We start from the raw sequence: 25,633 nt of genomic DNA, 5'->3' as shown, positions 1-25,633 counted from the left end.
GTAAGTTTCATCAGGTCCTGCTGACTTAAATACATCTGACTTATACTTTTGCCGGTTCTTTCCCTATTTTGGCTTGCATTCTTCCCCCCTTGTTGTTTAATATTAATTGTATTGAGTATCTGGTCACCATTAACCCTTTTAGTGAAGATGGTAGAAAACAAGCATTAAACTCCTCAGCCTTCCTGATGTAATCAATTATTAGCTCTCCTTCCCACTAAGTTGAGGACTACACTTTCTTTCATCTTTCTCTTGCTCCTAATGTATTTATAGATCCTAGTCTTCCTGTGTTTTATATCCCTTGCTAGGTGTAACTCACTTTGTGCCTAAGCCTTTCTGATTTCTTACATACTTGTGCCGTTTTTCATGCTATTAGGAAGTTGTCTATTTCCACTTCTTGTGGGATTCATTCTGATGTTCAGGTCATTAAAGAGCTGCTGCCAGAGCCATACTGGCCTCTTACTATTCTTTCAACCTTTCATTTGCATTGAGATTATTAAAGGCACAGCTGAAAACTGTCTCCTTGAGAAACTGCCAGCTCTCCTGGACTCCTTTAGTTGTTAGATTTTTTTCACCCATGAACCCTTACTTACCTGTTCTCTGCATTTGTTAAAATCTGCTTTTTGGAGTCCACTGTCCTTATTCTGCTGCTCTCACTCTTTCCTTAGAATCATGAAATCATTTCATGGTGACTTTCACCTAAAGTATCTTCTGCTTTCAGAGTTACAACCAATTTTCCCTAATGGTCAGAATCCAGTCTAAAATGGCTGTCCTGTTGGCTACTTCCTCCACTTTTTGAAACAAAATTGTCCCCAGTACATTCCAAGAACTTATGGGAAATGTTGTTTTGCCATATTGCTTTTCCAACAGATACCTGGGTAGTTAAAATCCCCCATTAGTAGCAGGTCTTGTGTTTTTGGATATTTATGTTCTAGAAATGCCTCATCTTCTTCCAGAGTTGGTGGCCTATAGTAGATCCTACCATGACCACTCTCAACCAATCCCATTTCCCCCCTGCCTCCCTTTTTTCTTTACCCAGCAACTTTAAACTAGTCTGCCACTCACCTCTTTCTGGTCTCCAAATACATGTACATATTCTTGATGTATAATGCAACATACAGGCACCAGCTTCCTCCAGGCCTGGGGCTGCTCAACTCCCTACTCCACCCCAACCCTTTCCTCCTAGCTTCCACCCTGCCTGCACCCCTTTTCCCAAGCTCCCACTCCACCTGTTGCCACACCATCCCCACTCCTTCCCCTCCCCCCAGCATGCTGCAGAATAGCTGATCATGGCAGGCATGAGGTGCTGGGAGGGAGGGGGAGTGTTGATCACAGGGCTGCTGGTGGATGGGAGGCATTGGGGGAGGAGAGCTGGCTGGCAGTAGCTGCTAAGCACCCATTAATTTTTTCTATGAGTGCTCCAGCCCTGGAGCACCCAGGGAGTCAGTACCTCCCCTTTTTTCCCCTTGAACAAGCTCTACCCTTTCATACCAATAGTCCACTCATGAGATTTCTCTCTCTGTTTTCAATTAAGTAATAAAAGTAATAAATACTTTTCTCATGGATTGTATTTTTCAAATGGACAATCTACCCTAAATGCTCAATTACTGAGGGACAATCTACACTCATTCCTATATTTGCTTTCTACAACCAATGCTCTGTATAACTTTTCATGAGAGATATACCCCAGTATTCAGATTCTAATATCTAAACTGTAGTGTTAGATTTATTCACCTTAATTTGGGTTATTGCAGATTATGCACTATATATCTTATGACTTTAAAAACAAACTTTGTATTGTGGATAATCTAAGCACTATACCCGAATGTACAAACACTCTTCTTAAAAAAAAAAATTATATAGTACACAGGTTCACATTAACTTTAATAAAATGTAACTCTGTACTAATCCAGCCAGGTCTTCCTATTTATTCTCCATACTCCTTGCATTTGTGTAGAGACACCTTAGATGTTGAGCAGACTCCCCCACACACACATTTCCTTCTTGTTGTGCTGATGACCCTATTATAATTTTCCATATCCCTCCCAACCTATAGACATGTTGAGGTAGGTTTTTTTATGCTTACCTGTGGGCTGTTACCTGCCCCCTTTCAACCTAGTTTAATACCCCCTCACTAGGTTGGCAAGTCAGTACATGAAGATGTTCTTCCTCTGCCTGGTCAGGTGGACTATATCGTTTCCCAGCAGCCTGTCTTCTCAAACAGCATTCCATGGTCAATGAAGCAAAAGCCTTCCTCCTAACACCATGTATGCAGTCATGCATTCATCTCCAGGATGCATATGTCCCTGCCTGTACACTTAACTTCAGTTTGGAGATGGAGGAGAACAGAACCTGTGCCCCTGACTTCTTCACCTTAGCTCTCAGAGCCGTGAAGTCGCTGCTGATCTGCTTGGAGTGAGACCGGGCAATATCATTAGTGCCCAGGTGGATGATCAGCATGGGTAGTAGTCAGAGGGAAAGATGTTTCAGCAACCTTTCCATAACATCTTGGAGGCAGGCAGCACACCTCCCAGGACATTATGTTGTCATACCAAGAAATATAAGCATTTATTTTTAAATGAAAAAAGCAGGTTTATTCCCAAAAATGAGAGACCACCATATTTAATACATGCAATTATGGTTTATTCCCATTAGATAGTACATATTTTCCCCAAAGCTAGAATGTGTCTAATTATCTTTAATTAAATGAACAAGGTAATTCAAAGTTATATTTGTAGGCCATCAGGTACTTGACGCTGTGCTAAACAAAAACATTAATTTTCATTAAACATTCAAATAAAACATTAATTTTCAACTGATTTACATGAGTTACTCACACTTCTGTGAAGTCGTGTGTGTTAGAAGTGACTCTTTCAAGAAAAGCAAAGATAAATCAGATCTAGAGATATAGGTCCAGTCCAGGGGTCTCAAACATGCAGCCCGTGGGGTTATTTTCTGCAGCCTACCAACTCCCCACAGCCCCCATAGTGTTTACCTACAGCAGCTCTGGCCCGGTCCAGCCCGGTGTGCACTGGGGGCAAGGACAGGCTCCCCGCCTGCCTGCCCTGCCCCACCCCCGTGCTGCTCCGGGAAGTGGCCAGGCCCTGGGGAAGGGGGGCACAGGGGTCTGTGTGTTGCCCTGGCCATGCCTCCAGGTACCTCCCCCTAAGCTCCCATTGGCCACGGTTCCCTGTTCCCAGCCAATGGGAGCTGTGGGGGGGCAGTGCCTGGAGGCACAGCCAGGGCAACACACAGACCCCTGTGCCCCCCTCCCCCAGGTTCCAGCCGCTTCCTGGAGCGGCGCAGGGTCAGGGCAGGGAGCCTGCCCTGTCCTGGTGTGTGCCGGGCTGGAGTCTGCCCCCTGCCGCATCCCACACCCCTCCTGCACCCCAACACCCTGCCCTGAGCCCTCTGCCACACCCCCTCCTGCACCCAGACCCCCTGCCCTGAGCCCCCTGCCGCACCCCACACCCCTCCTGCACCCCCTGGGGGCAGGGAGGGGGCAGAGTTGGGGTGGGAATTTCAGGGAAGAGGTTGGAATGGGGGCTGGGAAGAGATGGGGCAGGGGCAGGGACTCATGGAAGGGGTGGAGTGGGGGCAGGGGCGGGGCAATGGGGCAGTCCACTGATGCAGCCCTCAGGCCAATGTACTAGTCCTCATGTGGCCCTCGTGGGTCATTTGAGTTTGAGACCCCTGATCTAATAAAACACTTCAGGTGTTCAAAGCTCATACAGTGAATCCCCAAATATGTATTTTCACTTCTGTGCTGCAGCGAATCAGGTTTTCTATAGTTAGAAATGCATGAACTCCAGCTCATTTATAAAAATATTAAGTGATGTATTAAAAACCCAGGTCTATGATTTATAGCTAGAGTGCTAGCAGGATTTCTAAAAGGTTACAGCATATACTATCAGTTCTGCTATCACGTTACCACCAATGCAATTCCCTGCTTCCATATATTTTGAGAGTTTGTTCATTATTGGATAACCTTACCTGAAACAACCTTTTAGGAAGGTGACAATACCCAGCCACCACTACAGACTAAGGCCCCAGTCCTGCAATGAGTACAGACAAACCCTGAAACCAGCGCAGAGCCCCATTGATGACAATGGGGCTACACATGGGCACAGGGATCTGCCTGCACAGAGTTCATTACACAATTGGGGTTTTAGAGAATGTAAGATCCTGCAACTGACTGTGCAAAGGTGCATCTCCATGGAGCTTCCAAGGGGGTGAGCCCACAGGCAGCCAATTGCAGGAACAGGGCCTAAGCCTCAGACACAGTTAGTAGTGTATTAGAGTACTGTATTTATAGTCATGCTGATGCCTCTTGGATTGGTCCCTGGATGGCTACAGCTTCAATCTCAACTCGTGCATTCTGTGGGGAAAACATTGAAGCAGAATAGGAATTTAGAGAGACCTACATTTTTAAATTATTGAGTATAGTACCCGTTAGGGAAAAAAAAACCTTGGAAAACTACAAGGTTTAATTCTACAAATCTTGATTCATTTTTTTGTATTAGTAATTTCTTCAGCAATGTTAATGAAAACTGAAAGCTTTCTTTTAATCATTCTACATATAATAATCCCTTATTCCTGGAGTGACGTTTCCTCCCCCTTAATGTTACAGACAGAGTGAGAGAGAGAGAGAGAGATTACATATTTTAGCTACATAAGAAAAAAATCCTCCATTAAAAGCAAACTATTCAGAGAAGTTAGCTATGAATGAAAATCCTCCAGATGCAAGAAGTGAGAGAGAGAGAGAAATAGATATTTATAGAAGAACAATTGACACTCACATTTGGCAAAGCAACAACCTGGTAGGCCGCTCTGGCTGGGAAGTTACTCCTGAAAACTACAGTTTAAAAGATAAATAAATGAATAGTTTTAACTTTGCCCTACAAGATACAGTTCAGAATTATCTATAGAGATACATATACACAGTAGAATGTTTACAGTTTAACAGCTATGAGACAAAAATTGCTGGATTTTTTGGCCTGTTATATAATCTCCGTAATTTACTTTTTTCCCCCCCATGATCAAGAAGAAACATATAGATCAGCTTCTCTGGTACGATGCAGCCACTGTTTATACCACTGGCATAGCATAGCCCTAAACACCAGCTTAATTGCCCCAGGAAAGGTCACCACAGTGTACAGGTGATCTTCCGGAGACATAGTTGATGTGGGGGCTCTTACAGCCAGATGAGCAAGGAAAAGGGGCCCTGGCCAAAGGAGGAGGGGCATAGCAAGGACACCTTGCATTACACACAAACTCACCCAGCATAGGAGCCAGTCCTGCAGAGAGCAGCACAAGGATCAATGGAGAGCAAAGGGAAGTTTTCAGCCACCTTTATACAGTATGCCCTAACCTGCACTCTATGCAGTTTAACTGAATGCCATGATTAGGCTCCTACTTTGAGGATACCTAGCTAACAGAGTAAGAGATCTGAGTAAGGTATAATACTGTGCAAATTCAGCTGTTGTAGACAGCTTTTACTGGTAAGTTTTAATTCTAAGATCAGCAGCTGATAACAAGATCTTATTACTGAATCAGGTTAAGAAGTCACAATGAAAAAGCAAACACCAAATGTGTTAATGAATTACAGCTACATGGGAGCCTGGTAATGAGCAACTAGATATTTAACTATTCTGCATCCTGTACATATGCCCATGGAATTGCATTTTGACATACAAAGGAGAGACTACTTCAGATTCAGAAACCACATCTACCATGAAAGAAAAACAGTTACTTGAGGCCAGAAGCTGCCATGGATTTAAAAACTGAGTCAACATATATTTGGATTATATAGATAAGTACTCACGGTCCCATGTTCCTGTTTCAAAATGCAGAATTGGGCCCTTAAGAATCTCCTACCTCAAAGTACTTTTTCCACCAACCATCCTTTATGTTCTCAAATAGGAATGGTGTTATCTGTAATACTTGTACTAAACAACCAGCATCACACCGAAGAATTCAACAGATTGTTTATCTGTTGCTATCTTGAAACACACACACAATCCCAGACAACCTGACAAATTAATCATTTGAAAGCTGCCAACAGCAGCATAATATTAGGGAAAATACAATGATATGCATGTAGAATTGTAAAAAGTCTGCTCATATTTGGCCCCGCAAGTCCAGCAATACAAAGGACCTGATTTTTACTAGGCTTTGCAGTGTTTAAGAGGCATACCATTTGGGGCTCTGGTAAACCATTAGGCTATGCTCAAACATTGCTAGTTCTCATTTGGTACAAGATATATGGTCCCCATCTCTTCCTTTTGGATACACAGTCTCTCATATGGATTCTAAGTTGTTGAGACAGAGAAAGCCAAGAACATCCCAAATTAATTTTCATACTTATTATTCAGCCACATTGAACTGAGTTCTCTGTTCTGAGGGAGCCCCTCTTTACAAGTTTATATCACAGACAATATTGTATTTGCCCATCTCAGAGTGGTGTTGTAAGAAGAATTAGCTAAAGTCTAAAGTGTTATGTGAGGACTATTTTTTTTTTAAATCTTGTTGAGTCTATAAAAACAATTATGCACACAGAGTGTTAGAATTCCACAGTGTTAGTGAGTGCTAAATTTTGTTTCTGGATTACCAGTTTATCTGAGAGAACTGTAAAACCAGACACCCTATCAACTGCATATGTGAGTGGGTTCCAGAGTGAAAGTTTCCATTCTGATCCATCTGTTTTGGCTGTCATATGAATGTAAATATACAGTTCCAATTTCACCCACTTTTGGTAAAGCCAAATCCCTCTGGGGGGCTCTTCAAAGCATGGAAGACATGTAAATTGAGAGATCTGCCTCAATGAAGGATGAAGTAATATAGAAGTGTCAGTTAAATGCTGAAGCTGCCCTTCTAATACACCAAGTTTTGTGGATCTACAGTATGACTGACACTGTCACCTGGCACTATGATTTGTGTAACATAGGGATGGAATTTGAATCCTATCCATAGTCCTTTTCACATATGGATTATTAAAAGCACACTAAACTGAGAAAGGCAGAGATTTAGCTAGCAGGAATAATCTGAACACCTGAGTCACGGGGAAACAGACATCTTTTTTTGAATGACTAATATTCCTATTAAAGTTAGAAATAAGCATAGTTCATGCATAAGTGACTTTCCTTTTTGTTTTGACTATCCAGTTTCAACCCATACCTTAAAGAACGTCAAAACAGATTGTCATTAAGTTTTTCTCTTAGTGAGCAATAAAACTGTACAAGATACTGCTAAAATGGAAACAAAACATCCACTTACACTGCTTGTAGATTTCATTAATATCACTGAAGTCCTTCATGTCAGCCATCAACACAGTAGTCTTTACAACTAGAGTTACACAAATGCAGATATTATGGAACGCTGGGTTGTATGCAGCATGCAAAACTCAGTGCATTTCTTTAATATTCAGTTCATATACTTCATTTTACCTCAAGTGATAAACCTCACCTACTCTGAACACTGACATCTATTGTTAACATAAAAATGAAGTTAGATCCACTCACCCCAACTTATTACACTATATCATGACGTTTTAGAAACAGTGAAGTGCCCTGAAACTCAGCATGTACTACTGCTTTCATAAGATTTTTTCCTAATTAAGTGCAATATCAGGAATTTTCAAAGGGGTGCACACGTTTAGACTCACTTCATGCTTTCAGGCTGAGATTTTCAATGCCATGTAAGGGAAATTAATGGGAACTGTGTGTCCCTAAAGCAGATTTGAAAATCACAGCCTTAAATTCCTTTGCAAAGCTCATTTCTTCCATGAAGCACAAATATGTTACTGTACCTCCAGCCATTGCCTTTCCAAGGCTTTGTCTACACTATGATTTTTTGTTACCCTTTTGATCTCCCCCCTTTCCCATTGCTAATGCTGGCTCAGCTCCACGGTTAGTGCACTAGTGTTGGCAGCATTTTAAGCCCCAGGGGTGGGATTCACAAAAGTATTTAGGCAGCTTGAAGCCAATGGGAAATAGGCACCTAAATACCTTTCTGAATCTCACCCCAGTCCCTGTAGACCTGCTCTGAGTTGGGTTAGAAGACAGGATGCTTAAAGTGCCAGCCGCCATCTGGAGCCCTCTCTACACTAGTGTTCCCGCAGATGGGGCTGAAAACAGTAGCAACACTAGTCAGAAATTTGGGGCAAGGACAGCTGAGTGTACACACCCCTAAAATAAAAATCTTTCCCTGGGTTTCCCAGTGTACGGGGTTGTCTTTTTCAATTTAAAATCCTTGGGTCTAAGATCATATTTTCTTTTGTATCACACAGCTATAAGCACCAATTATGTATTCAACAAAAAAGATTCCCTTAAAAAAGGTCACTTTGTTTTCTTCTGTAAATAAAATACTTGGACATCTCTACTATTCTTATATAGGCACTCACCATTGCAGTAGTCGCAGTCTGCAGCTTTCAGGATTTCCCCTATATTTTTTAGAGCCTATTGAGAAGACAAACAGAGCCTTGAGGTACTGACATTGTTAAAGTTATAGCTTCTCTACATACCAGCACCACAAGATGTAGCTATGAAAGTTTACTCCAGACAGCCTCAGATGGTAGCCAATGTTTTCATTAGACAAGTGAAAAGGAAGGTAGGTTACGAATCATCTTCCACAGTGACTGCACTTCCAGGAGGGCTTCCATTTTTATTCCTTGATTTAACTCAGGAAAAGGCACATATGTAAGATGAGGGGCTCCCCACTGCACAACAGCAATGTCCAGAGACAATGCCCTGACAAGTAGGCCAGCTGGCCCTTCCCAGCCACTAGGATTCTTACTTAGATCCCCTCCCTGGGGCCTGCTTGGAGGCTCAATCTTTGTTATAAGTATCTAATGAACAAGTAACAAGGTAGGTGAGGTAACATCTTTTAATGGACCAACTTCTGCTGGTGGAAGGGACAAGCTTTTGAGCTTCACAGAGCTCTTCTTCGGGCTACAACACTGCGAACGGTCAGTAATTGTCCAATTAAATTTAAAGCACCATTCCCCCCCTGCTGGAAATAAGGATTTCTCACTATTTTCCTACCCACCCTCCCATTATTTGGGTGGGAGAAAGCAAGGATGGAGAGGAGGCATTTTCCCCTACTTTAGCCCTCCCCCAGCTTCCTGGATTGCTGTGCGGGATGGTCTTCAATACTCCAGCCTCCATGTTTGGGCCTCTGTTCTCTGTGAATAGCTCCAGGGCCTAAACACAGGCCAAATATTAAGACACTCAAATATTAAGTTTATTGCTAGTGGGCTTTGGATAACTCCTTACCTGTTTAGCTTCTTCTTTTGCCCCTCCAGGCACAAGCTGGCCACTAGAAGGATCCATGCCTAGCTGTCCTGCGATATACATGGTCCGGTCTATCAGCACTGCTTGACTGCAATTGTAAGTCATACATATATTTACAGCTCATCCAGAAAAATCTCGTTTCCATCCAACCACTCAGAACTATTTTGAGCAAATCTCTTGAAGAAATATTTCACCTTTCCCCCCATTAATTTATAACATTTTATGGAGGTAGAAAACTCAGTCTGGGAAGGTGGCAACAGACTATACCACCTCTTTGGGAAGTAAAGTACTGTGTAAGAATCATAGGACCAGTTATTTTTAGTAGTAGAAAAGGCAGAGTCAGTGTTTACTGAAAAGAGAAAAGTTAACTTGGTAACAAAGAGAATGTCACTTTCAAGCTTCTAAAATATATATTTCTACTATCAACAACCCTCCTACTCACTTTCGAAAGTCTTGCCTGTAATAATGAAAGCGTTGCTTTCCGTCCCAAGCTCTCCAAGTGCTTTTACAAACATTGTTATGTCTCAACACCACCGAGATTCAGGTAAGAAATACGTTACTGGCAGCTTGGACCAGCGGGTATAGTGTTAAATTATGATTCAAGAGACCGGGATTTATTTTCTTCTCTGCCACTATCAGCACTGTGACCTTGGGCAAGTTAACTTCATGTCTCTGTGTCTCAGTTTTTCCATTTGCAAAATGGAGATAATGCTTTCCTTTCTAAGAAGTTTTGAGATCTATAAGTGTTATTATAGAGATCACCTCACCAGTCACTGAAGTGAAACACAGGAGCTTTTTAATAGTGCACAGACACTGTACAGAAAAGTTTAGGGCAGGAAATGAAGAATACTTTATCCCTTTGAAAAATAAAGGGGTAGTTTAGACTCCCAGTCCTCATCAGCAAAGTTCAACATGCAGTTTACCAAACGAAGGAAGGAAAAGCCCCAGGAAAAGACAGACTGACAACCGAAATAAGAGCTGGAGGCCAAGACCTCTGAGAAACCCTTGCTCAGAGGTTTAGCCATTACTTGGAAATGCAGACGATACTGTCTAGCTAGTGAAAAAGTTTTTCCCAAGAGGGTGGTGAAACACTGGAATGTGTCACCTAGGGAGGTGGTAGAATCTCCTTCCTTAGAAGTTTTTAAGGTCAGGCTTGACAAAGCCCTGGCTGGGATGATTTAATTGGGGATTGGTCCTGTTTTGAGCAGGGGGTTGGGCTAGATGACCTCCTGAGGTCCCTTCCAACCCTGATATTCTATGATACCGTCCAATATGCCTCCTCTCACATCTCTACAAGCTGTTCACCAAAACAACAACAAACCGACTCACAGAGTCTGGACAAGCAGCAGCCGAGAGAGCAGGTAAGTTTTCAAAGGAATTTCAGCACAATGGACCATATTTTCCACTATCAACCAAATACTGGAATGCTCAAGGGAATACAAAATTTCCTTTATGCTTTGCCTTCGTCAATTATGAAAAAGCGTTTGACAGCGTAGAGATCAATGCAGGGTTGAAAGCTCTTGCAGAGCATAGCATCGACACAAACTACATCAAACTACTAAAGGAAGCAAATTCTGACTGCACTACAGATTTAACTGTTTGACATCCCAGTTAAAAAAAAAGGTGTGAAACAAGGAGACCCTGTTTCACTGAAACTCTTCACAGCCTGCCTCGAAATGGTAATAAAGAAGATGAATTGGAAGGGTGGAATCAACAGAGACCAGTTAAACACCTCAGATTTGCGGACAGTATCATGTTGATTGCTGAAAATACTATCAAACTACAGACAATGCGGCAAGAATGCAACACAAAAAGCAGCCAAGTCAGACTGAAAATGAACCACTCCAAAACTAAATTTATGTGGTCTGATGCCTTGCCAAAAGCCCAAACAACAGACCAGGGAGAACAAATGAAGAAGTTGAGCAATTTGTCTATTTGGACCAAGAAATTAACATGCGCCATGATCAGGAAGGTGAACTCTCACAGAGAAAGAAAGCTGGTTGGCACGCATTTAATTCTATCAAGGATATCCTCCAAGAAAAAGAAAAAAAAAAAAATCAACAAGGCAATACGCACCAACCTCTTCAGCTCAACAGTGCTGCCGGCAATGTTGTACGGCAGCGAAACCTGGATGCTGATGAAGATAGAGGAGCAGCAACTGTCTATCATGGAGAGGGCAATGGAAAGAAGAATTCTGGGGATTTCAATCCACGACCGAGTCCCCAATGAAGTGATCAACCAGCAGAGTGGAGTGCAGGACATTGTTGTTAAAAGCAGGTACAGTAAAATGTGATGGGCCAGGCATATAGTGAGGCTCACTGACAATGGACTGCAGCTGTCGCCAACTGGTACTAGCACCACAGCCGACCTCCAAAGAGATGGGCAGATTTCATCATGAAAAGACATGGCCACACGTGGAGAAGGAAGGCCAGGATAAGAGAAGAATGGAAGAAGTGTTGTGATCTGCACAATCTATATGAAGGCTGAAGGATTGATCAATCAAGGTGAATTTAGACTGGTGGACTGTAATTGCCTGAACTGGAATTTGTTTCCCTCCCTCCTATTCAAAATGAGGTAAGAAATAAAAAGCCATAATAAAATATGCAGTTACTAAAATATGACTATTTTGATCAAATATCTCATAGATATTAGTGATACAAATAAAATGCCAAGCCAAAGATTTACAAAAATTAGACTAAGACAGCTGATATCTTTTTAATTTTTACTGGACACACCAACTGTTTTGATTACTTAAAGCCACAGGACTTCAACATGGAATTCAGCATTCAATAGGTCATTCCAAAAATACATAACCCATGGAAGACTTCTTGGAACTCCCTGGATTATTTTTCTTTATTATAAGAGTGCATGGGTTTTCTAATGTTGGTGACTAGGAGCTTTAGAAAGAAGTGCCTTTAATATTCAACAGTAATGTAAGTAATGGAAAAAAAAAATCTAAAACAGTCAATTAAATCCACATTTGTAGTCACCAGTTGGCCATTGCTTGACAAATCAGCTACAAGTTGGTTACAGTTGCGAGGTTAAAAATCTGCACACCTGCTCTCTGGCTGTATTGCTGAAATCTGCTGATGGGCTAACTTTAGAGACATTGCCCTCTATGTTCCATTCTCTGCAAATTCAGCATATTTTGATTGCCACTGAACATAGGGCTGCTGGCACACCACCCAGTTATTTCAGACAGCACACAATTAAAGACTTCAAAGCCAATTGCAAAACATTATGTAAACGCAAAAAGATTTACTGAAACAGAGTTGCCCAATAATAATGTTTCTAGTCACTGCAATAAAAAGAGATTGAAAACGTAAACAGTATTTCATAATGCAGGCTAACAAACCCACCATTACCCAGCCACAGACACAATTAACATCTATGATAATCCTTCATTTTTTAATATTTTCAAGAATATTATGGACACTTCCTCATTGCAAAATATCTGCAATACACAGACGCTGTAATTTCCCCCTCTCCGTGTCTGTCCCCACAACTCCCAACGTGTGGGATTCTCACTTTATCCCAGTTCACTAAGCCTCAACCATCTTTTCCTTCAAGTCTATCCTAGTCTCGCTTCTTCTGCAATGCCCACACGAGCTGCCAGCTTAAATTTAAAGTTCCTCCAAGTTGTTCCCTTTTGTGGCCTCCCCACTATGTTCTGCCTTGTCTCGTCTACAGGCCCCACTCCCAAAACGGGCTCCATGCGGACCATGGACTTGGAGCCCCAGCGCAGTCCCGGGGCTAGCCGTGTGGTTCTCTTTGCAGCATCCAGGCCATCGCTCTACGAGTCAGAGTCCCCGCCAGATGAGCGCACGAGCCTGGCACGTTACCTGTAGGGGCCCATTACAGCCGGTGCCCTCGAGGTGCTGATTATTCGCTTTATCAGGGTGGCCATGGCTGCCCTTTGCCACTCGCCGCGCGGCTCTGCACTTCGCTCCCTGCGGACCCGCTGGGACAGCCTCGCTCTTTTACCGAAGAATAAGGGTTCCACCCCTAATCCCACGTGGGGGCACGGCACCGAACCGCGCATGCGTCTTCGGAGAGGACAGGTCCGCCTCCCGCGGAGCTTGCTGGGGGATGTAGTCTTTCCTGAAGGGCTCTTATGCGCTTGCGCGGTCCCCACAACGGCGGCGGCGGGTCCGGCATGGTTTCGTGGACTGGAAGGCCGGAGAGCTGAGCGCTGGCGGGAGAGCAGTAGCCGGAGGCTGCTCCGCTGCCGGGGAGAGGGGCAGAGCCTGGTGGGACAGAGGCTGCTCCTACGTGGGGTATCTACACTCTTCCGCTTCCAGGTACCGCCTGGGGGCCTCAGCGCTGTGCCCTGCTCTCCCAGGGGGTGTCCAGCCGTCCGCCCGCCGGGCTGGTGCCCCGCCCCGCTCTCCCCCGCCGGGCCGGTGCTGCCCTCCCCTCCTCCCCGCCGGGCCGGTGCCCCGCGCTCCCCCCCCCCCCCAGGGCCGGTGCCCCGCCTCCTCCCCCGGGGCGGGGGGCGCGCCCTCCCGCTATTCGTTGGGGTGCCTGGTTGCCCTGGCCCTGTGCCCATCACCCCAGCCCTGGCTGTATGGACTCAGGTCGCCCTGGCTGTCCTGTCCCTGCATTGCAGCGCTAGCGTGTGACGGGATGCGGCAATAGCCGGCTCCCTAGCAGTCATTCCGCCTCCCCCCCCCAGGCTGTGCGTTGTAGCATCCGACATGCTGAGTCAGGAAGCGAAGGTCAGACACCTGCATTGCATGTGGTCCCCCCCGTCCCCTTCACTAAGTTCACTCCAGGGGAAACACATCTGCTAAACGTCTCGCGCCTTGCTCCAACAATTTCAGCAGAAGATGAAGTTCAGTTTGGGATTCGGATTGGCATAGATTGTAAAACCGTTTCTCTATAGCATGCAGTCAATATTTTGTGCAGTGGCTGGATTGTTTTAAGGAATCTACTTGCAGCTTTCCATTCAATTTATTTGTTTCCTTAGTGACTTGTGTGTCCACTGGTTTTGTATCAGTAAAACTATTCTGCTAGGGTTTGATAATTAAATTGGTCCAACTTCTGGTGTGGATGCATTTCTCTGTGTAAAGCTGTGTTACAGCTAAGCTTGGAAGGATTAGTTTTCTATCTGTAAATATCAGTAAGTGTTGATTTTACCATATACACACAAATGGAGAAAAAATATTTCCATTGATAACTGAAATTTATAGATAGCAAAAGTTAGAAAAATGATTGAGAATTTATTAATTTGATTTAAGAATGCTTATTTTGACTTGTGGTGGTGGTGGTGGTGGTTTTGTGTTTTAACAGCTAAAAAGCTTTAACTCTTTTAATCTCATCATTTACTATTATTACTTTATTGTCTCACCCCCCCCCCCATAATTTTGTTTAACTGAAAACTTGGTAAAAATTAAAAATGCTTAAAATTAACATGGATGTTATCTGTTGAAATATTTTAAAAAATCGAATTCTGCTAAACTAGTGTAGCCTGTTGCTTTTCTCCTGACCTACAGGATTAGCTATTCTACTGTAAAGCACCTTTATAACAATAGAATTGCAGCAACATGTGGGGAAGTTGTACCACTTAACTGTACTGGTGTATAGGTGAAGTGGTACAATTTGTGTGCATAGATAAGGCCTGAGGTATTGCTTTGTGATGCCAAATGGAAGAGTACATGTGCTGATGGTCTCCTTTTTAATTTTTGTTTGTTTGTTTGTTTTTCGCCAGAAATGTCTAATGCAAGAGAGAAGAAACGCGCCAAGAAAATGAGAAATCAGCCTGCTAGTGTCACTTTATCTTCTGATTGTGGACCATGTCATGGTGGAATACAGCACCATAATGGGGGAAGTAGCTCTTTTCAAACTACAAAACAAGGTGTGAAATGTGTGAAGTTCATTCAATATTTATTGACTACAAATATTTTTCCCAACTGTCATCTTTTTGTGTGTCGGTCAGTGTTTAGTGCATTGGAACCAGTGGTGGTACTTCTCTTCACCTAAATTAGGTAAATTAAGTGTTTGTAAACAGATGAACTGACAGCATTATGTTTTTAGGGCCACCTTTGTTCAAGGTTTTGTGCACTTCTTTAAAATAAATCAACTTAAAAATAATCAGAACTCACTTTTAATTTTTTTAAACATACTGCTTCTTAAAGAGATCACATAAACTTACGGAAACTGGATCTGAATAGAAAAATGACTTTCTCTTTCATTTTCAAAAATCTAGTCCCATGCTAGAAAAACTTTATTTGCTCGTTTATTCAGGCTAGTCTAATAGCATTTTCACTTCTTCTGTTTCTTTTTTTTCAACATGCTAGCAGATCTCCATCCTGATAGTTCACAGGAGTATCAGCAGCAGAGATCTCAACATCAGTCTCCTGGACCTTCGTATAGGAAAGAACAATATTTTTCTAAGGGGCAAAATAGAGGTGAGAGAGGTAGAGGAAGAGGAGGTTGGGGAGGAGGACGCCAAAATGTTTCTCAAGAAATGCCTAAATACGTAACAGGTAAGTGTCCAGAGAAATTTTTGCTAGAAGTTACCATGGACTGATAGTTCAGGTCCATGGTTTTTTGTTTTTAAATAGTAAAAATCTGTAAAGTAAAGTAGTAAAATAGATAGTAAAATCTGGAAGAACTGAGACCTTATTTGATAGGCACTTGTGGACTTCTGTTTTATCAGGTATCTTTCCCCTGAGTAGAAATACTCTTCTGGATTGAAACTAACACTAAATCTTTGTTAAGCCACACTTTTTTTTTTTTTTCCCCTCCGTATTGTGGATTTAAACGTACTTGGTCACAAAGACATACATATTCTGGATTTTTGTAGGTTAGAAAAATGAATGTTGTCAGTGGACCTACATTTTTAAGATATGTCTGCACTGCACACTTTTGGCAGTATGTAGAGGACATACACTACACGTCACGGCCTCTAGTGCTGATATAAACCAGTGTAGTTTGCGATGCACTGCTTAGGCACGTAGAGTAAGAACATGCCTGAACCCTGTGGGTGCATACTCTACTTATCCAAGCAGTACCTTCCCCATCCTATGCTGCTCTTTTTAACAGTGTAGTGTCCTGCTTCCTCCCTGCTGCTGTAGTCTTTCCCCATAGCAGGAGCCTTTTACTGACACGTGTAGCTACACATATAGCCTATTTTTCACTGTGACATATAGCTACACATAAGGCACACAATTGATCTTACTAATCTAAGGTCTGTCCAACAGTGATCTGTACCTCTCATGGTTTGTGTTATATGGATGTCGTCGTAATCTCGGGCTCTGATTATAACATAGTCAAGTGGGTGCCAGTGTTTGGACTGAGGATGTTTCCAGGTGGTCTTATGCCCACATTGTGAATACTGCATGCAAATATGGTTGCCTTGTCTCAAAGATATATTGGAAAAGGTTCAGAAAAGGGCAACAAAAATGATTAGGGGTATGGAATGGCTTCCGTATGAGGAGAGATTAATAAGATTGGGACTTTTCAGCTTGGAAAAGAGAGGTCCAAGAGGGGATATGATAGAGCTCTACTTTCTCCACATCAGTCATGATTTTATAAATAAGGAAGTGTTATATACTCCTTCTCATAACACAAGAACTAAGAGGCAGCAGGTTTAAAACAAAATAAATATTTCTTCATGCAATGTACAGTCAACCTGTGGAACTCTTTGCCAAAAGATGTTATGAAGGCCAAGACTATAACAGGGTTCAAAAAAGAACTAGATAAATTCATGGAGGATAGGTCCATCAATGGCTATTAGCCAGGATTGGCAGGGATGATGCAATGTTCCCTCTAATTTCCTCCATCCATGTGCGGAATAACTTTTGTTATGCGCACTGAGGTATGTGCAGATGTGTACCACCAGTAGAAACAAAAAACCTAGATAGAATGTTTTTAAAAAGTTACCATAGGGATAATTACTCCAGCCAAAACAGGTTAGGTATTTTAGAACTCGCACTCCAATTTAATTCTTTGAGTAGTAAGAGAAATAAAAGTGATATGCATAGACCAGTCAAAAACCTAAAAATAACACACTTTGAAAGAATAATATTACAGAGAATATACGTGAATTGCAGGAAGTACCAAGAAGTAACAACAACAATAATACAAGTATTTGTTGGGAGGTGAGTGTGAAAGACTGTCTGTGCGCATGACACAGAGACAGGGTGTGCTGGCTGCTGGGGAAGTTTCCGAGAGATGCCATGTGCTGTCTCTTTAAGGCACTCACTGAAAGCTCTCCTGCTCTGTCCTGAGCCCTGTCTCCCCTCCCCTACTCTGCAGAGGTGGGGTATGTGGGAAGGGGAGATGATGATTACCTGCTCTGTTCATTCCTTCTGGGGCACCTGGCACTGGCCACTGTCGGAAGACAGGATACTGGGCTAGGTGGATCTTTGGTCTGACCCAGTGTGGCCGTTCTTATGTTCACATAAATTAAATGCTATTTTAGTTGGAAAAAAGCCCTCCTATGTGGAAGCAAAGGGGCAAATAAAATGTACTAATTTACATGATTTGGCAATACTCTATCAATTGGTAAACTTTAAAATCAGTTCTGTCAGTTATCCAGGCGTGATTGTTGTCAATGTATTTGTAAACATTCTGCAATGGCCAAAAGGGAAGCAATTATGGTATCTCCACCGATAGTTTTTTTTTTTTTTTTCAGCTCTGAACACTCAAAACAAATTATATAAATTCTATTTTCAGTTAAATTAAATGTGATCTAAGGAAAATATTCATCAAGGCTTTTAGAATCATGTGCTGCATGACTGTTCGGTTTCTCCTGAGAACATCAAAATACCTAAATAACTTAAATTATTTCAGTAATAGGGTACAACTATTTGAGTAGTTTACTAAACAAAACAAAAGTTAATATTGTAAGACTCATTAGGGAGTTATAGCAGCAATATACTAGAATTCCATAGTTACACAATTTTAAAATTGCAAACTTTATTGCTGCAAAACTTTTGTATTGGCTTGTATTATAAAACGAAGTAAGCAAAAGGTGAGCCTCTCATTTAGTTCTGTTTCCATTATATCACCTCTGCATGTTTTTTTCATTTCAGCATCTACCTTTGCTCAAGCCCGTGCTGCTGAAATCAGTGTTATGTTGAAGGCAGTTACACAGAAGTCTTCCAATTCATTAGTCTTTCAGACTCTGCCTAGGCACATGCGAAGACGAGCCATGAGTCACAATATTAAACGCCTACCTAGACGGCTCCGTGAGATTGCCAGAAAAGAGGTACAATTCACTTATAGCATTTGGTATCTAAATATGACTGGTCTCTAAACTGCATCGTTCAGTTATTTTTGAAGTATGTTTTATGTCTGTTTTCCCTTCCTGCTTTTAGTGTGTGCATGGTTCCTCAAATTTGTTGTTACTTCTGCTACTGAGCCTAGCATTCCTAATGTGTATTCTGAGTAATTTTAAGGGTGACTGACTAAATGGCAGTGAAATACTTACTCATGGTAGCCCTCAGCCATTGCTTTACAGCAATCAATTATTTCTTGAAACAAATCTGTATTTGATAAAATGACTGGTTCTGAAATCAAAAGATCTCGTCACTGCAAAGATTCTGAATTCTGAATATAATTTCAAGTAATTTTTTCCCAAAATACAAATGTTTATCTAATTTATTTATTATTCTGTATGGTGTGGCCTTTAGTGTCCTCTAATCTGACTTATGCCTTTAACCTATATATTAGGAGACTTAAACTTTAAGACTTACTCCTACTGGAGTCAAAAAGGAAAAAACTCAGTTCCATGTCTTTTTAATCAAATGAAGTGACTTGGGTATCAAACTTCAGTGATACCCCTCTGGCAATTCAGGTTCTCTTCAGTTTATCCTTAAAGATAATGACTTATTGGTATACTGCTAGTCATAAATTTTTAGGAAAAGGACGAGGGCACTCAGTATCCTTAAATCTACCGCTGACATCCCATATAGTCTGATATACAGTAAAATTAATTATGGGTGCTAACAGCTGTCAGCCACTTGTCTGAAATGACCAGTGTCTACTTGCAAAGGCTAAAATTCACCTGTCTGCAGGTTTTCCTGAGAGTGAGCTGTAATAAACACTGGCAGCAGTCATGAATAGTGCAGGACTCTCTATTCAACTCTGCTGGTGCATTTGAGGACTGATTCTCAACACCCTCTGTCTTTCTAGCCTTTATATTATCAATATGTAGTATATTTTGATTTTTGTGCAGAAATTTGGACAACAGGCAAACTCATTTTTTGCTGATAAAATTGTAAAATTTTAACCTCAGTGTTCTTAGGTGAAGAATAACAGGCTTTGGGTTTTTTGTAAGTGTGTAAATTGAGATTTCTCTCCCCAAAATTAAAAAAAAAAACTTAATTATGAACAATAAATTATACCATATGTTTAAGCTATAAATGTTTTAGCAGTGTTCAGTGTCTTCTAATCTAGAACAGCCATTCTCTTCTATAGAAACTTACTTGTGCTTTCAAGCTTGGCACTGAAAATATCCTCCATTCTGAAAACACAGGCAGAGAAAGCTGTGCATCAGAAAAAAGAGCATTCAAAGAACAAGTGCCGAAAAGCTCGAAGGCGTCACGTAAACTTGGTGGTGGAGTTTAATCGCAGGCAGAAGAAGAATATTTGGTTGGAAACACATATTTGGCATGCAAAGAGATTTCATATGGTGAAGAAATGGGGATACTGCTTAGGAGACAGACCCACAACTAAGAGCTATAGGGCTTGCTACCGAGCCATGACAAAACACTGCCTTCTTCAGGTATTATGCTTGCAACAGTTTCACTTACCTTGCCTAGATAATTAAGCAGTTTACCTTTAAATTATAATAGATGTCTCATTAGAGCACTCTTGCAGGGAAGCATGTATAATGATTTACTAGCTATTAATTTTTGATGTTATGAAATGTCTGAGGTAGAGAATGATTGGGTGGAAAGAGACTGAGGCAAACAAACCTTTGCAGGGAATGTTCAACTATACTTGAAAGGTTTCAGAGTAGCAGCCGTGTTAATCTGTATACGCAAAAAGAAAAGGAGTACTTGTGGCACCTTAGACTAACAAATTTATTTGAGCATAAGCTTTCTTGAGCTACAGCTCGCTTCATCGGATGCATGCAGTGGAAAATACAGGTGGGAGATTTTATAGACACAGAACATGCGAAAATGGGTGTTACCATACATACTATAACGAGAGTGATCAGGTAAGGTGAGCTATTCCCAGCAGGAGAGGAAAAAAAGCCTTTTGTAGTGATGATCAAGGTGGGCCATTTCCAGCAGTTGACAAGAACGTGTGAGGAACAGTAGCGGGGGGGGGGGGGGGGGGGGAATAAACATGGGGAAATAGTTTTACTTTGTGTAATGACACATCCATTCCCAGTCTTTATTCAAGCCTAAGTTAATGGTGTCCAGTTTGCAAATTAATTCCAATTTAGCAGTCTCTCGTTGGAGTCTGTTTTTGAAGTTTTTTGTTGAAGAATTGCCACTTTTAGGTCTGTAATCGAGGTGACCAGAAAGATTGAAGACACCATCATAGGGCCTAATCACATCAGCCACACTATCAGAGGCTCATTCACCTGCACATCTACCAATGTGATGTATGCCATCATGTGCCAGCAATGCCCCTCTGCCATGTACGTTGGCCAAACCGGACAGTCTCTACGTAAAAGAATAAATGGACACAAATCAGACGTCAAGAATTATAACATTCAAAAACCAGCTGGAGAACACTTCAATCTCTGGTCACTCGATTTACAGACCTAAAAGTGGCAATTCTTCAACAAAAAACTTCAAAAACAGACTCCAACGAGAGACTGCTGAATGGGAATTAATTTGCAAACTGGACACCATTAAATTAGGCTTGAATAAAGACTGGGAATGGATGTGTCATTACACAAAGTAAAACTATTTCCCCATGTTTATTCCCCCCCCACTGTTCCTCACATGTTCTTGTCAACAGCTGGAAATGGCCCACCTTGATTATCACTACAAAAGATGTTTGTGGTTTTTTTTTTTTTTTTTTTTTTTCTCTCCTGCTGGTAATAGCTCACCTTATGTGATCACTCTCCTTACAGTGTGTATGGTAACACCCATTGTTTCATGTTCTGTGTATATAAATCTCCCCCTTGTATTTTCCACTGCATGCGTCCGATGAAGTGAGCTGTAGCTCACGAAAGCTTATGCTCAAATAAACTTATTTGTCTCTAAGGTGCCACAAGTACTCCTTTTCTTTATACTTGAAAGGTTTTGTATTCAAATACTTTTCCCTGTATGTAAGCTAGGAAACTCTAATCCCCAGGACAGCATCTCAAGCAGGGTGTTCTCAATGGCAAACATTGTTGGTCTGAGGTTAGACAGAGGAAACAAATTCGGTGACAGTCTGTGCCTTACATAAGAAATGCTTGCCGAATCAAAACTGGCAATTAGCAAAGAAGGTCAAACCTTGACTTTTAAATAAACAATACGGAGTAAGCAAAATTCAAATTACTATGTGTCTTTGACTTTAATATTAAAGTTATTTAAGCTCTCGTGTCTGATCAAAGTCTCGGAAAGTTATCTATTTAGCATCTCCTTATCAGAGTTTGTTTTTTAAACCTATTCTAACTTCAGTATCTTCTGTTTCAGGATTTATCATATTACTGTTGCCTGGAGCTGAAAGGAAAAGAGAGAGAGCTTCTGAAGGTGCTTGCTCGGATGTGTAGTATAGATACAGGTAAAACTTCCATAAATATTTAAAAATGAAACTAGGCTTCAAAATAGAGACTAAAATTGGACTCATGGTGCAGAAAAATGCAGTACAATAAAAATACAGTACAATCTGAATAAACTGAATACTTGTAACAAAGCTACTACAGAGCTCTGGTTATATTAAGTACTTGAAAAATCTTTCTGTGGAGATGATTGGTGGAAAGTAGTGGGTACTAGAGCTGGGATAGCTTACAAGATTCTTGTTAGAATCTCAGGTGTCAGTTGGGGGAGAGTTTTAATGTCTTTTTACACCAGGATCAGGTCTTCTGGGTTACAGCTTCTTACTGGTGGTCCATTTGTAGAAAGGTTTTGAAACAGAAGATGTTTCTGTATCTTTCTATGTGTATTTTTTTTCTCTCTTTTTTCCCCCCAGGACCAACTTTTGCAGCCGTGCCTTGTCTGTCTGGAAGGCTCCAGGGCTCTCTGGTCCTTTACCGTGCAGATCGCTACCCTGAGGAGGTGCTTGGTCCTATTACTTTCATTTGGAAACCCAAGGATGGGTCTTGTATTACTTCTGAAACTAGACAGCTGTGGATCTGGACACATCCATCCCTTAAACAGGTATATCTGATTTTTTTTTTTTTTTTTTTCCTTCATAGTTTGAAATTTAGGCTTTTTATATTTCTCTGAAATTTTCTCTTCAGGAAATCTGAAATGCAATAATTTTCTGATGGATTTGGGAAAGCTGAGTGTGGTACATGGGCATACAGAAAAAGTAAAACAATTTCCAGTTTCTTCTTGCATCCTGTAAGACACAGAGGCCTCTAGTAATGTAGGCATTACGTATAAATTTTCATTTGCTATGTTTTTTAGTAAGTTTACATTAATGGGATTTAATACGTAGCTTTTGAAGCAGCTTGGGCTTTGAGCTTTGATAGTGAAATAAACTTTCACGCTGTTTCCCAGACAGGATGACAGTTCTATACTTTCTTTCTGTGGTCATGAGGCCTCGGGCCTTGAGAAAGTGTAAGCATGAGATGTGTGAATAGGTAGGGAACAATTCTTCTAAGTCAAAAGAAAAATGGATCATAAGTCATGAGCAGGGAAATGGCCAGGCCCTAATGGCCAAGAAGCCAGTTGGGAGCCCTAGCTCTTGACTCAAATAAAGGGAGTCAGGATCTTTTTGATGTAGTAATTTCCTGTTGAGAGAGCATCTGAACTTGTGGCTGTGACAGAGAACCAGTACCCAAGGCAGAAGGGCTGCAAGAATGGATCAAAGGTCAGATTGACCTCACTTGACCAGGATTGGACAATGCAGTTGGGCTGTGAAACTTTTGTGTTACCCTGATTCAAATCAGAAGATTGCTGGGGAGGTCCTGTGGATAAGCCTGCATTTCACCCTTAAAAGACCAGGTAAATGTGGAAGGAATGTGTTCTTTCCAAGATCACCATGACAAAAACCAGATGACTGATACTTCTAGTTTCCCTCCCAAGGGAAGTAGGCAAACATCACAGACCAGCCAGTTGACTGGAGGAGAAAGCCCATTAGCAATATGGTACCTGAGCTAGAAGACATCATCTGGTTCCCCAAACTGCAATTCCTGACTGACTTTAAAGCTCCAGACAGCAAACAAACCAGACAGCAGATCCTTTTTCTAAGTAACTTTATTCTTTATTTCCTCAACAGGATATTTGAATATCTGTTCCGAGACACCTGCCAGGAAAGACTTGTACTAGCATTTGTAGAATGTGGGGGGGGGGAAGGTGGATGAGCCAGAGTAATAATCTGTGTGTGTGAGCCCATAGTATAGGTTCAATGCAAATGTTAACCTCTAATGATCTGTGGTATCTTGGGTTCATAAATACTCTAAACTTAACCCCGTTGTTTCCAGAAAGGAAAATGTAAACTGCTAAGTCAGTCTAATCATTGGTGTTATGTTAACTTGTGATTTGATTGCTGACTGTGCTCATGCAATGATTTTACCAATTGTTGATCTCAAGTTGTTTTCTTTTTAGTTAATCAATTGTAATTTGTATTTTAACTCCTTGGTTTGACTTAATTTACATTCTAATCTCAATTTTCGTATTGTGTAGTACTTGAGGGAAGTATAATACATTAATCTTATAGATGTGTTTGCTGTTGAACAAAAGTCATAAAAACAAACCAAATTCGGTTTTTTTATTTGTTTGAAGTGTGAGGTTTAAAAACAACCTTTAATTAAATTGACTTTATCAATTAAACATTTGACTCAGGTCCTGAAAACCCTATAATTACTACCCTATTATTACGGATTATAAATGTTGCTGATCTTGCACAAAAACTAAGTTCTTACTAGAATTATTTTCTCTATTCCCTCTGGCTTGTTGCAGCATCTCGTAATGCAGTGGTTAATTGTATGCTTGAAGTAGTGGTTGTTTTTCCCCGCCTCTGTAACAAGTTGAGCTTGGAACATCTTTATTGTAGATTTTTTGTGGTCTGATATTTAACTACATACCTTAAAATTCTGTAATTAGCGCACATTCTTTGTCCAAAAAGTCATTGGAGCAGAGGGACTGGATCCTGGATCTTTCACCTCTCAAAGGAGTGTTCTAGCCGCCAGTCTATCGAGTCGCTCTCATGCTTACTGGGGAGGGAAAAAAGAGCGGTTTATTTATTTATCCAGACTGGAACAGTTTCAACGAGAGAGACAGGGAGTCCCACATCAGACTATCTCACAGCCCAGTGGCTAAGGTGCTTACCTTAGTGGTGGCCGATCCCAGTTCATATCCCCTTTTTCCCCCTCTGGTGGAGAGGAGACTTGAACCAGGGGTCTCCCACATCGGTACCCTAACCACTGGGCTAAACATTCTGATGGAGGTTGTCGTCTTTCTTGCCCCCAACCCAGCATTTTATGTATGCTTCACACCTCGCCTACTGGATCAGGCTGCTGTAGAGAACATGCTTCCAGATCAGGCCCCGCAGGCAAGTTAGGTGGAAGAACACCTGTCTTCTCTCAGTTTGTGTATTGCTATGAAGCTTAGGTATCTGGACGCCTGGTGTGGCTCTGCAGTGCACTTGCTCAGAGGCAGAACCATAGGTCCCCAGGGAATTTTCACTGAAAAAATGTAGGCAGCACCAAGTGAGGTTTAAGAGCCTACAGGGTTTGAGGGCAGCTGAGCAGGGGCTTTATGAATTCCAGTGGGGCCTGATTCTGGGATTTGGACATGTAAAATGGCCGTGAGGTACCAATTGTGAATCTAGCCTGTATAGGAAAGGTAAAGCAGCACAACATAATTCTAAAACTGTATCTTAGATCTGTATCTTACAAATAAATCGCTAATTTTGCGAATGCAAACTCAATATCAATTTTTTTTTTCCCCTTAGGAAATACTGACTGAGCTAAAAGCAGTCTTTCAGTGTTCAGAGCCTGTAGAAACCTGTTCTCCTGAACCAGTTGTCACACTGCTTCAAGAAGAAAAACAAACAGATGTAGCTATGTGTGTGGGCAGGAAAAGGAAGAGGGAAGACAATGAAGGAGAAAAAGCTGTGCCAGTGGAAAAAATCATTGGCGATGGAACCAGAGTTCCACTTCAGTCATACTGCTGGACATCACAAACTACTGACATTGTGATCAGGTACGTTCGTAGTACCAGAAATTATTAACCTTAGAACTTGAAATTAGCTAGAATCTCTGATTTAAAATCCTATTG

General features: G+C 41.6%; 2 protein-coding genes across 2 annotated transcripts in view; one reads left to right on the top strand and one right to left on the bottom strand.

Moving 5' to 3' along the window:
• Positions 1 to 3,555: 3,555 nt before the first annotated feature.
• RIDA (reactive intermediate imine deaminase A) lies at positions 3,556 to 13,344 on the bottom strand. The gene is made up of 6 exons (XM_074944053.1): positions 13,130 to 13,344; positions 9,270 to 9,375; positions 8,399 to 8,453; positions 7,273 to 7,341; positions 4,797 to 4,852; positions 3,556 to 4,375 (listed from the first exon to the last, which is right to left on the bottom strand). The coding sequence occupies exons 1-6, from the start codon at positions 13,327 to 13,329 to the stop codon at positions 4,313 to 4,315; spliced, it is 549 nt and encodes a 182-aa protein (XP_074800154.1). The 5' UTR covers positions 13,330 to 13,344; the 3' UTR covers positions 3,556 to 4,312.
• Positions 13,345 to 13,354: 10 nt separating this feature from the next.
• Positions 13,355 to 25,633, top strand: part of POP1 (POP1 homolog, ribonuclease P/MRP subunit) — a 36,943-nt gene continuing 24,664 nt past the window's right edge. The window contains exons 1-8 of the mRNA XM_074944052.1: positions 13,355 to 13,588; positions 14,998 to 15,144; positions 15,587 to 15,775; positions 18,329 to 18,504; positions 19,774 to 20,022; positions 21,881 to 21,968; positions 22,377 to 22,564; positions 25,308 to 25,558. Of these exons, the coding sequence (XP_074800153.1) occupies positions 15,000 to 15,144; positions 15,587 to 15,775; positions 18,329 to 18,504; positions 19,774 to 20,022; positions 21,881 to 21,968; positions 22,377 to 22,564; positions 25,308 to 25,558 (1,286 nt within the window). The 5' untranslated portion in view covers positions 13,355 to 13,588; positions 14,998 to 14,999. The remainder of the gene's footprint in view (positions 13,589 to 14,997; positions 15,145 to 15,586; positions 15,776 to 18,328; positions 18,505 to 19,773; positions 20,023 to 21,880; positions 21,969 to 22,376; positions 22,565 to 25,307; positions 25,559 to 25,633) is intronic.

The sequence above is a fragment of the Natator depressus genome, chromosome 2, assembly GCF_965152275.1.
Source record: "Natator depressus isolate rNatDep1 chromosome 2, rNatDep2.hap1, whole genome shotgun sequence".
Classification (NCBI taxonomy): Eukaryota; Metazoa; Chordata; order Testudines; family Cheloniidae; genus Natator; species Natator depressus.
This window is presented reverse-complemented; position numbering and strand designations above follow the sequence as displayed.